At 33.6% G+C, this 13,691-nt stretch overlaps 2 protein-coding genes across 4 annotated transcripts in view; both read left to right on the top strand.

Moving 5' to 3' along the window:
- Window positions 1-13,691, top strand: part of LOC123715527 (netrin-B-like) — a 113,419-nt gene that overhangs the window by 82,109 nt on the left and 17,619 nt on the right. The window lies entirely within an intron of this gene.
- On the top strand, window positions 1,951-4,440 carry LOC123715528. Its single transcript, XM_045670578.1, has 3 exons — window positions 1,951-2,351; window positions 2,883-2,999; window positions 3,985-4,440. Exons 1-3 carry the CDS (start codon window positions 1,991-1,993, stop codon window positions 4,233-4,235), a joined length of 729 nt encoding a protein of 242 aa, XP_045526534.1. The 5' UTR covers window positions 1,951-1,990; the 3' UTR covers window positions 4,236-4,440.

Consider the following 13,691-nt stretch of genomic DNA (forward strand, 5'->3'; position numbering starts at 1 on the left):
CAATATGGCCAAAGAAGCTGAACATAAGTTGGTTCAGAATGGACTTATTGCTTCCATATTATTACTATTCCGCAAAATAATGACTTCACGCTCTCAATAACTAAATCAGCTCAGTCTAATTATAATAAGGACAAGTGCGCTTTATGAAATACGGAGAAAAACCGCAGGTTGCTTTACGATTTGATCTCAATTGGACGTTTTTATGAGATTTTCACGCTATTCTCGACTCGACGGCCACCCGTTGACTTTAAATACGCTATAGCATTATAATACGACTTTTTATGTGGAACTACTTTCGCCATATATTATTATTAGTTTATGCAAGTATTATATAAAAATACACATATATAAAAAATACTTTTTGTAACATTGATAAACATTGATTAACTCGATGTTTCGGGAACTTATGAGCAGTGGTGGCCAGCGAAAGACATACATGTAAACAAAGCTTGCTAAGTATATATGTATATTTTTTATAATATAGGGGTCTAAAAAGGGCAGTCTTCGCAGCCCAATGACAACCATTTTAATGGGTGCGTTGCCCTTATTATGTCGATATTGTGCCTCCCAGGAAAGACCCCGACTGGGAGTTGATGCCACAGTTTGTTAATTCGTAAAAAAAATATCTTGTTAAGCGAACCGTGAACTTCTAGCCATCAAGGTGATAGTGATAGAATTTCGAATTAAAACGGATCGTACGGTGCTGAAACGAGGCTGGAGGGACAGACCCAAACAACTCTTCAGATCACTCCCTATAATACACTTTGTAGAATACGCCTAGAAAAGCAATGTCTCTACGTAGACAAAGAGAACTAAGAAACTAAGAAACTAGATTGATCTTCTCATTTATCCATCGGATTCATTATCTATTATTATTTATAGGCAAGTTAGTTTTCTCCTGTGAGTGCGTCGGGTATATTATCAGCGATTTAAATTGAGACCAGAGAATGAGAGAGATAATGCTCCGGATGAATCCTATGTGGATAAGAAGACGTGGAGGAAAGATATGACCTAGTGACCTTCAATCTAGTGTTCTGCATTTTAACCTGATAGAGATATATGTATATACAGTTATTCCGCTGAATGTTAGAGAGAACGCCAAACCTACTTACTTGCTTGTAGAAATTACAGAAGTTGTTTTAGTTTAGTCTATGAATAGCAGAAATTTTAGAATGGATTGAGTCCCAAATAGCAGGTCGCTATCCCTGCAAGTGTATTAGGGCTCATTACCTTCTTAGATGTCCAAGAAAAGCTATACCAGCAGCATCGGAGTAATATCAAATACCATAACGAATTCCCATGTTCGAAATTAATTATAAATTCCGATCTCAGTCTACAAAAACTGTTATTTAGAGCAAGTATTTATTATAAGGCTTAGGTGAATTGATTCGGGTTAATTATAATTCAATTATTTGTAGACATTGTTCATCTCGGCTTTCTTAAGCAGGTTAATGGCGTACCCGCTGTAATTAAGGTTTAAAAAAATTTTATGCATTTGTTTGATAAGTTTGTGATCCAGATTCATTATTTTTAAGCATAAGTAGAATACTGTTTAAATTTGTTTGGATCTTGTGGAGAGGTATATTATGGAGTAGTTGGAGAAATACGATGAACGAAACGTTTAATGAAATTTAAAATTAAGTGCTTCTCATGAATTCTACGCGTTAGGAGATTTAAAAAGTGATGACGGCCTTTGATGGACCCATTTATTTTATGTTTTGATTAATAATGGTCGATTTTTGATAACCAAACAGATAACTGGTTCAAAGGGGCAAAAAGCGACTATTTTTACTCTATATATATTTTCGATTTAAGCTAGACAAAAGAGGTTTCTGTAATTCGTTAATAACCTTCTTCAGAAATCGTAAAACTATAAAAATCGAAACGAATACAATTTGACGTTTGACAGTTATTCGTCATATTTTCCCCCTAGTTATGTCAACGTTTATTAATTAAATAATTAATTTTATCAATTAAATACAGTTAAAAGATGAATCGAGACAGAGCTATTAACTTTAATAGTTGTGAAATTCACATTCTTGTCGACTTGGTGTCAAAGGACCGCTACATAATCGAGAATAAGAGAAATGATGTCGCCACAAACAAAGAAAAGGAGGCGACATGGAACAAGTTATCCATAAACTTCAATGCCGTGTCCGGGTTTACACCTAGAACGGCTAAGACGCTTAAGTTGAAGTATGAGAGCCTGAAAAAAGCGATCAGAAGAAAGATTTCCAGACATATCGAATTAGGAAATGCGGGGGAGCCGAACCTGTCTGACATTGAGAAGACAATTCTCAACATTTATTCAAACGGCGTCGATTCGCGTAATGATAGTGAGAATGTCATAGGTAATTTTGATTATAGTACGAAATTGTTGTAAATATTTGTGTTGACAACTATAGCCTTCCGTGACCTTTTTTGAACTCACTTAGAAAAATAGAATCCGATTTTACTACCCTAGATCGTATCAAATAATTAAACAAAATTAGATCTTTAACACTTTGTTTAAAGAAAGGGTTGTAGCAACATCTACCATCAGCGCTATGACTGATGCACTGATGCGGTAACGAAGTTCTTCTGACCGCTAAGGATATATAGAACTTCTTGACCTTAGCCACTTCGACCTTTAATAAAACAGCTGACCTTGCCCTTAAAGGCTGACAACACACCCGTTAGAACTTTAAAGTGTTCGTTAAAGTTTTATATGTGTCTGCTATTTGGTCCCCGGTCCCTGTACACGAAGAACAAACTGAGTAATTGTTGTAATATAATCTGGTAGCGTCTTTATCTTAAAATTGATTATTAGATCAGTATTTTCTGTCCAGTCGTGTTTCAACATTTAAATCCGTCATGTAAGATTTAATTGTATGGGGTTGTAGAATTTCGAGTGAAAAGTGAAAACTCTGATGAAGATATAAACGAAAGAAATTTACTGAAGACGCCCGAGGATGTTGACTATGTTATACCAGATGTGATGGACGATACAACGGTTATTGGTAAACTATTTCGGTATTATATATAGCAATTTATATATGTATATGTAAAGGTTAGTTCGACCACCAACTTATAAGTTGGCAACCTACTGACGGATATCGATTTGAAGGATAGTCTCACTATTTTGGGTGTTCATGGGCGGCAGTTTTTATAAATGAATCATAGTCAAACTTTAACAATAGTAATAATTAGGATACACCTGAGCAACGCTTGCTTGTTTTACCACCTGAAAGAATAATTAGAAGGTAGATTAAATCTATTAAGTCTACCAATTAAAAAAAAATATTTGTTCTTTATATAGCATTATCGAATATTTTACTATGGCATTTACAATGGACAGAGTTCAGAGGAGATATTTGGTCTAATATCTGCATCTGAGTTCCGGGACGTCAAGGCAGAATACAACATACCGTCCGTATCGCCACGACGCGACGTCCCTCGTTCCACAACTGAGCGTTTTTTAAGGCAGTTTTTGCCGCGAACCTCAACCCTATAAATCTGGAACAAGCTGCCAACTGAAGTATTTCCGAACCAATTCGACTTAGGGTCCTTCAAGAAAAGAGCGTACCAATAATTGACAGGCCGGTAACGCACTTGCGAGACTTCTGGAAATGTGAAGTCCATGGGCGGCGGTATCACTTAACATCAGGTGAGCCTCCTGCCCATTTGCCTCCTATTACATTAAAAAAAATCATACGAACATAGATATCAATACAAAGCCTTCTTTCTAATAAGCACAATACAGTACTGTAGGAAAATGTACCAAAGTTATTGTATCTTTAACATATCTTTTATTTTTATTACGCTACATTCCTTCACCGTGCAAGTGTTAAATGCGCTCATAGACATTACGTAAGGTAGCCCGACATTAGTGCACAGCCAGGGAACAACCCTAAGACCCCAGGGATGCGAGTCGCACGTTGAAACCACTAGGCCGACACTGCCTATTTTTAACAAATTGTAATTAGCAAAATAATTATCTTTTAGAAAACAAACGAAAAACTATCTCCAAAGGACAATCTCAAAAAACAGTCAGGAAGAAAGTTGATGGAATTTCCAATATATATTCATCCAACGTCGCTACTGCTAAGCTGGAATTGATAGAACTACAGAAGAATATAGCGAGTAGGGAGCATGATTTTGTTCATGAAGAACATAAGCTTAAAATGCAGCATTTGCTTAACGAGGAAAAAAGGAAACAAGAAATTCACGATTTTCTACTGAGAAAACAAACATAGCTTTATAATTAACGTGGACTATTATAGTACCGTGTAAAATAATGACAACCATGATAACAAACACCGTCCCATATTTAGTCCACGGTTTATAATAATGCCCAAACTGTCTTAACTTGTTTGGTTAGTAAACGTTCTTAGACAGAATTTAAAGATATGTAATACTGTAATTGATTTAGTTTTATGCCAAAAATAAAGTTAAAATGTATGCCTGCGTAATTATTCTGTTTATTTACAAATACTTAATTTCGAGTGCAGAAATCTCATTTGCACGGAACGGATTGACATTTGGCACTTGCCTATGCCTTTCAAATATTTATTCAAGGAACGCCCGATACAAAAGTTTCTTTTTATTTTGTAGGATTTATGACTTCACAATATTTTATTGCTTATAATCGTTTAAGTTTAGACTTATAAAGCGTGCCTCGAGGCTAAGAAACTCAAGTCTTTTCTGACCATGCATAATTTAATTTAGTTAAAATATACAGGCACATGCACGATTGGAAAACTATGCACTACTAAAAATTTATAAAATAAAACTCGTGAAATAACTCGTTGAAATTGAATCAATAATCAATATGACTTTCAATCAAAGTAAAGAATACTCCGTCTGTTTCCGTCAATATGAGGCTTTGATCAAGCGAGTGAAGGGTTGACAGCTATCACCGAGGTTTCATTTCCTTTTAAGTTTAATCCATTTCGTCCTCATGGTAAAATATGGTGGTAATTTCAACACAATGTTGAGGCAGTTACCGTATATATAAATAGATATGAATAACTAAAATATAATAACTTAAAGTTTGAGGCTATATTTATACTTTCGAGTAATTTTATGTTTAGAAAAATTGATCTCCATAGAGCAACATCATCTAAGAGACAATACCTAATGTAGTAAAATATACATAATTGTTTTATAATTTCTCTACGCAAAGACATAATTTAACGATCTACCCTAACTAGACTAGACTAAACTAGACTAATAAGTAATTTAAAACTGGCTTTATTTACTAAAAAGGATATTTAACATAAGAATGTGTATGTGAATATCCAAAAACAATACTTACTGACGGTGACGTCCTCTACATTAAGGTCCCGAAGAAGGTGGTCATTGCGAATGAACCAGGGACCATTTACTATTCAACTACCAAGCATTTTTTTTTGGAATCGTTAGATTAGAGTATGTACTGCATACATTACAGTAGAAAATATATGAAATGTTTTTCAAGTGGTAAAATGAATGGTTTTGGCGCGACATTAAAATAATATTTTCCAACTATTCAGACGAAACGTTAAACACACATAAAAGGAACAACAATTAAAATTATAATAACAGATTAAAAGTAAAAAGAATTTTTGTAAATTATTTAATAATGATTTGCGAGCTCAGGCTCACTCCATTCGTGCCGCAAAAACGCAATCGGATGTAACTGAAATAATATTTACTCTCGACTGGGCCGTGCCATAAGAGATAAGCGAAATGTTTTGAAACATTCCATTATTATTAACGGTCGAAGATATAGTTATATTAATATGATAGTAATCAATTTGACAACAATTTAAGATTCGGAATGTTGAACGAATATAAGACGCGTTTCGCTTGATCATGATTGGACTACACCATCTCTTGTCTATCAGATATAATATCTCTTTCCATTTGCTCAATAAAAATCAAATATGCCACTTTCCGACATTTTGCATTGCCAGTCCCCAGATTGGTATTGACAGATGGACGAGTGCTGCTCTTAGTATGTTATGGATAACGGGTCAAACGAGCAGAAGGCTTATCTGATGTTTAGCAATACCGCGGTCTATAGACACTCACAATGCCAGAGAGCTCGCTAGTGCCTTTTAAGATTTGGTACGCGCTTCACCTGAAGGACCCTAAGTCATATTATATCGGGAATATATCGGTGGGCAGCTGGTTCCACATAATGGTGGTGCGCGGCAAAATGATCCGCTGATCTGAAACTCAGCTGCAGGTGTCAGGTAATTTATCCAAACAACTTCTCTGACAATTCTACAGTGTAAATGCGGTAGACGATGCAGAAAGACCCCACAACTCTACGCTAAGGGATGAAGCATATTTGGGAAGAGATGCTGCTTGATCATATAAATAGTAAAATGTTTAACTTCAAACCTGATACAGCACATGATAAATATTCTCATAAGCTCATAACTTGCACAACGCGTGCTTTATTTAATTTCTGTTTGGGAGCACTCTTTGATGTTGGAGGCTGCATATTAAATTCTGAGCCGACGGCGCTCGATCAAAGGATGCAATTATTTTTACTCAACTACCCGCAATTTTAACAATATCTCTTCATTTATAGATCATTACTGAATTATTATGTAAAATTAATTTTCATTCAAACATTTTTAATAGTTTTATACCATAAATAATAGTGTGTAAGTGTTCAATTAAGTCTAAACCTTTATTAAAAAAGTTTATCATTTGAATTTCATTATAGTAGGTCGATGTCAAATGTCTACACGTGTAGGTTGACGGTTAGGGTTAACTAAAATCATATTTATTTATTAGTTGTAGCGCCATCTATGTGTCAGATTGCGAACTTTCCAACCCACCGAATATATGACATCTCAGGGTAACCATGGCATGAACCAAAGGTTTTTATATTCAGAAATCAAGTGATATCGGGTCTATTACTTCTTAGCGCGTCTCTGCATCCATTCATTTAATCACAGTATGAGAAAATTATTTAAGGCATTAAAAATATTAACAAGCCCGAGAATTTAAACACATCGTTAAGCTGAATGTTTTACATCTCAGCTTGTTATATTTTTATTTAATTGTAGGTTCGTCTGGATTAAGTGAACTCGACCTTATCTGAGTGGGATTGTGTCTAAAATTAGTGATTCCAAGTAAAAAGGTAGTTTTTTACGATATATTATTATGTGTGATTATGATTGAATCACATTGTAATTTTAGTGATTTTATTTTTGGGACTTTATTCTGAACAGAATTGACCGGATATTTTAAGAGCTTTACAGAATATAAAACAATATTATCTTGAATTCTCTATACTAATATAATGAGAAAAGATTATTCACAAATAAATTCAAAAACTACCAGTACATTACTTTCGTTTTTCGTAAAGATTTTTCTATGAGTAAGGTCAGTTTCTGATAAATATCTCAACCGTTCTCTATTTTAATATTTGTCGCAGCCAACTAACTTAAAAGAAGTCGTTCAATTAACAGCCTAGCCTTTTCACTAAATGGCGCCATTTAACTAACGGCCTGAAAGATATTCAGCTGTAGCGTTTGTAACAGCATTTAATAGACTGGCTAGTGGATAGGCCATCGTAGAGTGGCCATGTGGTAGAAATAAAAAAGAAGAAACATCTGACATAAAAATATTTCTATTAAAATAAAATTGCTTGAGTCAGTCACTAAAAGCTAAATTCACATTATTATGGTCACTAGACTCTGTACTTTTTGTTTTTCATTAAACTTTGGAAAACACCAACAATGTTGTGGTTTGCCGTCACCATATTGATAGTTTGAAGAGTTTTATCATTGATCAACTGGCTGAATATCATTCAGGCCGCTAGTTAAACGGCGCTGTGAAGTTAAGAGACTAGGCTTTTGATTTAATGGCTAATTAAGCTAGTTGTTTTTGCTGGTGTAGCCCCATTTCATAGTAGTTACAGAAGTTCGGAAGTAGGACCACCATCCTAATGTAGTTGTAAGTGTAAAACCCCTAGGTGAATTTAAATGCTGATGAAATGATTGGATATGGATGAACCAATATAGGGTCCCAAAGTAAATTGGTTCGGTCTTAATATTTAAAGACAATAACAACAAATGCAGTATTGAGCTGGGCCAATCTATTACCGCGAAGAACATCTTGCTTTAAAATGTAATAAAATTTAATGTAAGGTATAAGTTTTCACATTCCAAATCGCTCCAGCTTCTGCAGTCCAAATGTATAATGTTAAAATAACTCGATTTCTATTACGTATCAAGATCAAACTGGTACTGAATTTCAAGTTGGACCTATCATGGTATATCTGCAGAAACTAAACCAAACTTAATTTTCTGTATCTTGTACGTGACGTAGACGGATAAATATATTATGCGCTTTATTGTAAAATTTAGTTAGCTTTGATTTCCCTTACTTTTCCTTTATGTTTAATTATAATACTAGTTGTTAACCCGAAACAGATTTATTTTTTCATTAAATGATTTTAGTATATAATGTATGCTTTTGATTTTAAATATCTCAACTTGTGAATAATTCATAAATAGAACATATAAGTTATGTACCTTTTATTTAGGCTTTAACAAATTGACTGACATTTATATATTATGACTGGAGTTAAGTTCGATGGCGTTTGTTTTAAGCTGGGTGTCAACTGGCTTTAATCGTGTAATACATGAGCTTACAATTTAGCGTTCATAACATATGTTACACTTCAATATAAGTGTAGTCGACCTATTGAAGATTATAGGAAACGAGAATGTTATATTACAATTTACAAGTGTGGGAAAAACTGAAGGGCTTATGTTGGCTTCAAGGCTTCAAGTGTGCGATCATTGCTAAAATTTGGTTTGCGCTTCATTAAATATAAATGTAACTTCACTTATGATGGTTATAATTATAACTCTGGCAGATATTTGTTTTTAAACAATACATATTTTTACAGACTGAGCCAATACGTGTTTATAAAAATTCCATTAATGAAACAATATAATGATTACATTTAAAACTAATATTAAAAAATATAAAAAAATAAACATTGTTTTCTAAAATCCGTCCCACAAATCGATTCAGCGTAAACCGGTAAAGCGTGAAGTGTCGATTGTATACGGAGTATTTCCTCTCATGAAATATTTATTGTGGACTTGGATCGATGCATTTCGGAGAAAGAGGTGGACATACTGTCACACTTGTAACGGGTTAGATATGTACCCTGAATAATTTGTATAAGTTGTAAAAAGTTGGTTGAGGTCGGGCTTCTAAGGTCGTTTAAAAATATGCTTTCCCTATTTTCTAACAGGCTAAGAATCTCGTCAATCATATAAATTGTCTTTTGATTTCCGTTAATTTCAACTCGTAATAATTTTCCACATTTGTGGTCCTCTACTCCAAGAGAGTAGAAAGAGTAAAAAAGCTCCAAGCTCCATAATAGTCTTCGTAAACGTATCTATTTACGCATTTTGTGTTATATTTATTTACATTTATTAGTCTTAAGTTAGTGTTAATGTTCAATGATGTCTCAGTGTCACATGTATAAAAAAATATTGTAAAGAAGTAAAAATCCCTTCCAATAATTGTTTCAATAAGTACGGTTAAAAATCATCATATACTTTACAAATATGTCGAATTGAGAAAACTATACCTATGAGTACAAGCGACAGGTTACTGACGAAAAGAGTACACTGCAAAAAGTGATAATTGACCATAATATTAAGCGTGATCTTCGCTTTCAGCAGTTCTCTTTCCGTCTTGTTATTCTTGAAGCCGAATTAAATGACCTGTGCGAGTGGGACCTAACGTTTAACACCTAATTAAGGTCTATATGACTGACGGAGTAAGTATATTTTTATCTAGGTTCTCATCATTCTGTTATGAGTTTAAGGAAATACTAATATGAGATCGAAAGTATTCCTGTACAGGTGAAGCTTAAACTAGATTTTTCTTATAGTGTCCGCAATTCTTAAAATTTGTGCACAGTGGTTATTTGTCGGCGGATTGTACGATTGTATGTTTTATTCATTCGAAACGATTCCTTACAAAGCTTGAATTTCGTGTGGACATTCAAATATGCAACACAAAATATTCATAAAAGATATAATAGTTTACTGTCTCATAAACGATTTGTGTATTTCTTTAAATTTACACTTATAAGTACTTGTTACCGTCTATATAATATACGCAATATAGAATTATACTTCAACACCATTGAATTACACCAATGCGGAAAGACGACTTAACTCCAACAATAAACTATACTTTATGCTTATACAATCTATGGTGCAGTGTTGGCCTAGCGCCTTCAGCGTGCCAGTCTCATCCCTGAGGTCGTAGGTTCGATCGCCGGCTGGGCATCAATGGGCTTTTTTTTCTATGTTGAAATTTAACATTCGCACGAACGGTGAAGGAAAACATCGTGATGAAACCGGCTTGCCTTAGACGCAAAAAGTCGACGGCGTGCGTCAAGCATAGGAGGCTGATCACCTATTTGCCTATTAGATTAACAAATGATCATGAAACATATACAAATATCTGAGACTCAGAAAAGGTTGTAGTGGATTTCTTTTTATTTTACAATCAATAAATTAAATTTTTTATCATTTCCAGAACTTTATAGTCGTCACTAAAGTCACTTTATATAATTTTCTGGTTTGTTGTCTCACTGAAACTATGCCATTACAATTCAAATCGAAAGGTTGTAAGACTATTTTAAGATAGAAAGTATAAAGAAATCTAAATCCCATTAATCTCAAACGATTCACGCTTAAAACAAAACCAAATCCTCCAAAAAGGATAGGAAAGCAATAAATCAGTGCGTAATCAGGCAAATAGTGCGTTAAACTGCGCAATTGTATCGCTAACTTTGGCAGGTGTCCAACTTAGATGAATGGTGTTAAGGGGAAGGCACATTATCCAGCCTTATCGCTTGTTAGATTGCTTTGTAATAAAGTATTATACAATACTCATACTCACCTTCTTGCTAGATTTTCTTTTCTTTGTAATCCTATAGTTATTAAAGCTTTATTAAGTAATCCATACAACAAGTGGTTAGTTTACATTCCTTAATATTAGTATTAGTTGTGTTACTATAAGTTTTAAAGAAAATTTAAGTTGATAGTCTTTTTGAGTGGTCTAGTTTTTGTATGGCCCCTTTTAGAGTAAAAGCCTCCTCCATATTTTTTTAGTTTTTCCCCGCTAGTTATATAATGTCGTCTGTCCATCTTTTCATTTGTCGTCCTATACATCTCTTTCCAGTAGGTCCAGATCCTAGAGTTAATATAACTAAAAGTTTTCTATACGTACCTTCGTCTCGCTTATCTGCTACTTTTAATGGTCCAGCGAAAAGGCTATCACGCTCTTACAACTTAATTACTAACATCGATAAAAATATTGCTTTATTTTACAACAATCTTCCTACTTACGTAACTTTGTGTATCACGCTTTTAATGAGGTGTAAGTTTCTGTTTACTTTTAATATTTTATTTTATTGTTGCTAGTTTCAACTCTTCCTTATTTTTTATGTAAGCCAATACGATAAGGTCAAAAAAAGATTAATATTAAATATCTAATATATACAATATCACTACCAAAACTACGTAAAGATGTCGATAGTATCAGAGACAGCATGTAGTAAGTCTTTGTTAATGCAACAGACTGATTCTGGCCAGTGGTATCGCAAACAACAAGGCCTTCGACGTCTCACATAGCCCACCAATCCCGAAAGGCTTTAAGTATATAGTAGGCCAACTGTAAATTATTAAGTGTTTAAAAGTGTTATAAGTGGTTCTATGTGGGCAGATTTCAGAGTCTGTCATCAATATCAAAAACCAATCATCCGCTTAATCTTGAAAGCGGTAAAAATAAATGAAACAAAATAATTAATGGAAACGGTTTAATGTTTTATCTACTATATTTCCTTAGTTATAAAATATAAATAAAAATACTCTTAACAAGTGTATACTACACCTAACTAAAACAGTTATCTAGGCGACGGTTTAGTCATTGAGCTGGGATTAGAAGCCTGATTTATTTATTAACAGTGTATATGTTTTGTTTGTTTGCCGCTGAAGGCCGCTTCCCAATCATAAACGATAGTTTATTTGTTAACGAATTGAGATCTAGAACAGTTAGCTGGCTTATTTAGATTTTAGTTAAACAAACAAAGGGTATATTCTATAATTGATTGAATATTCGATACGTCGAGGATTTAACCGTAGATGGCAGTATAAGCGCAGCTAGCGTGTATATATCGTATATAATAATACAAGGATTTTTTCTATGTGAAAAAAAAATGCAATGAAACTGACACTCTTTATTTACTAAAACGACCTTAAAGACGGAATTGAAATTAAACTATAATCGGGTGTTAATCAGATTCATATTTGGACTTTATAAATTAAACCGTATTTGGGAGTTCCGAAGAAAGCTTAATTGGCATCGATTGCGGCGTAAGATGCACATTTTACAACTTCTCTACAATGTTCTTTTTAATCCTGAAACTCCTAGTTACTTAAAGCAACATTTTATGCTTCTCTCTGGGGGTATTTTTGATTTCTTGAAACTAGTACTCATAAAACTGAATCTACCACTCCTTCTTTAGTGAGCAAAGTATCCTGCTATGAAATTTCTTACCAATTGATATCAAACGAGCTAAGTCTTTAAATTTATTTAAAAAAAACATTTTTGATCATTTTTCTTCTGCCTCGTAATTAGCTACATGTATATTAATTGTGACTCAGTTAACCTTTGGAGTTAGCTTTTACATTCTTGTTATTTTATGATCTTCTTTGTTAATTATGTATGCACTTCTTGTACTTAACCCTCTGTAGGGATTTTTTTTATTTTCCATACTAGGGTTGCCTGGAAGAAATCGGTTCTTAGTGATAAGGCCGCCCGTTGCCGAATAACTTATGTAACCTGCTTTTTTGTATGTATGTTTTTGTATAAGATAACGAAGTGTAAGTAAATATTATTATTCAGACATGATTACGCATTTCGGTTGTCATAACATATCTAGAGCGTGGAATAAAAGACGAACACTTGACACAATAAAATGGGCTGGACCTACTGAAAAGAAATTTACAGACAACGTTAAAACTGGATGAATGTTGCTCAAGACTCAAGGAAATGGAAACATATGGAGGAGGGTTCTTTAAAATGAGACATACAAATACTAGATAACTAACAAAACTATGTTCTTTTTATTGAAATAAGCTAACTAAATAACAACTAAACAATTATTGTATGGATTAATTAATAAAGCTTTAAAAATACTTAATATAATTTACATCAATAACGTAATAGCATACAAGATGTTCTCCCAATTTATTACCTTTTTCACGTACTTAATGCTCATACATGCAAAAAAATATACACAAATAGTTCTAAATAATCGTTCAATAATCCAATAACAATTTTAGACATTTTGGAGTCATGCTCTTTGTGGCTCAAAGTACCTGAAAATACCTTTATCATGCAATAGACACATACTCGTAAACTTATAACAAACGCCGCTATATTGTATTAAATCTACCGTGTCAAGTGTTCAATTGCTAGTTTAATAATTAATTCATCAATATTATATTGAATTATCTATATATATGTACGTTAATTAAAATGTCAGGGTGTGGAACCTTCGGCAATTAGGTGCACGAGTTGGTTATAATTCAATTAATGTCGTTATCTCAAGGGGCCAATTTTCAGTTACCGTGATCGTATTAGAACTAGGGAGACGGAAAATC

The sequence above is a fragment of the Pieris brassicae genome, chromosome 10 (assembly GCF_905147105.1).
Source record: "Pieris brassicae chromosome 10, ilPieBrab1.1, whole genome shotgun sequence".
Classification (NCBI taxonomy): Eukaryota; Metazoa; Arthropoda; class Insecta; order Lepidoptera; family Pieridae; genus Pieris; species Pieris brassicae.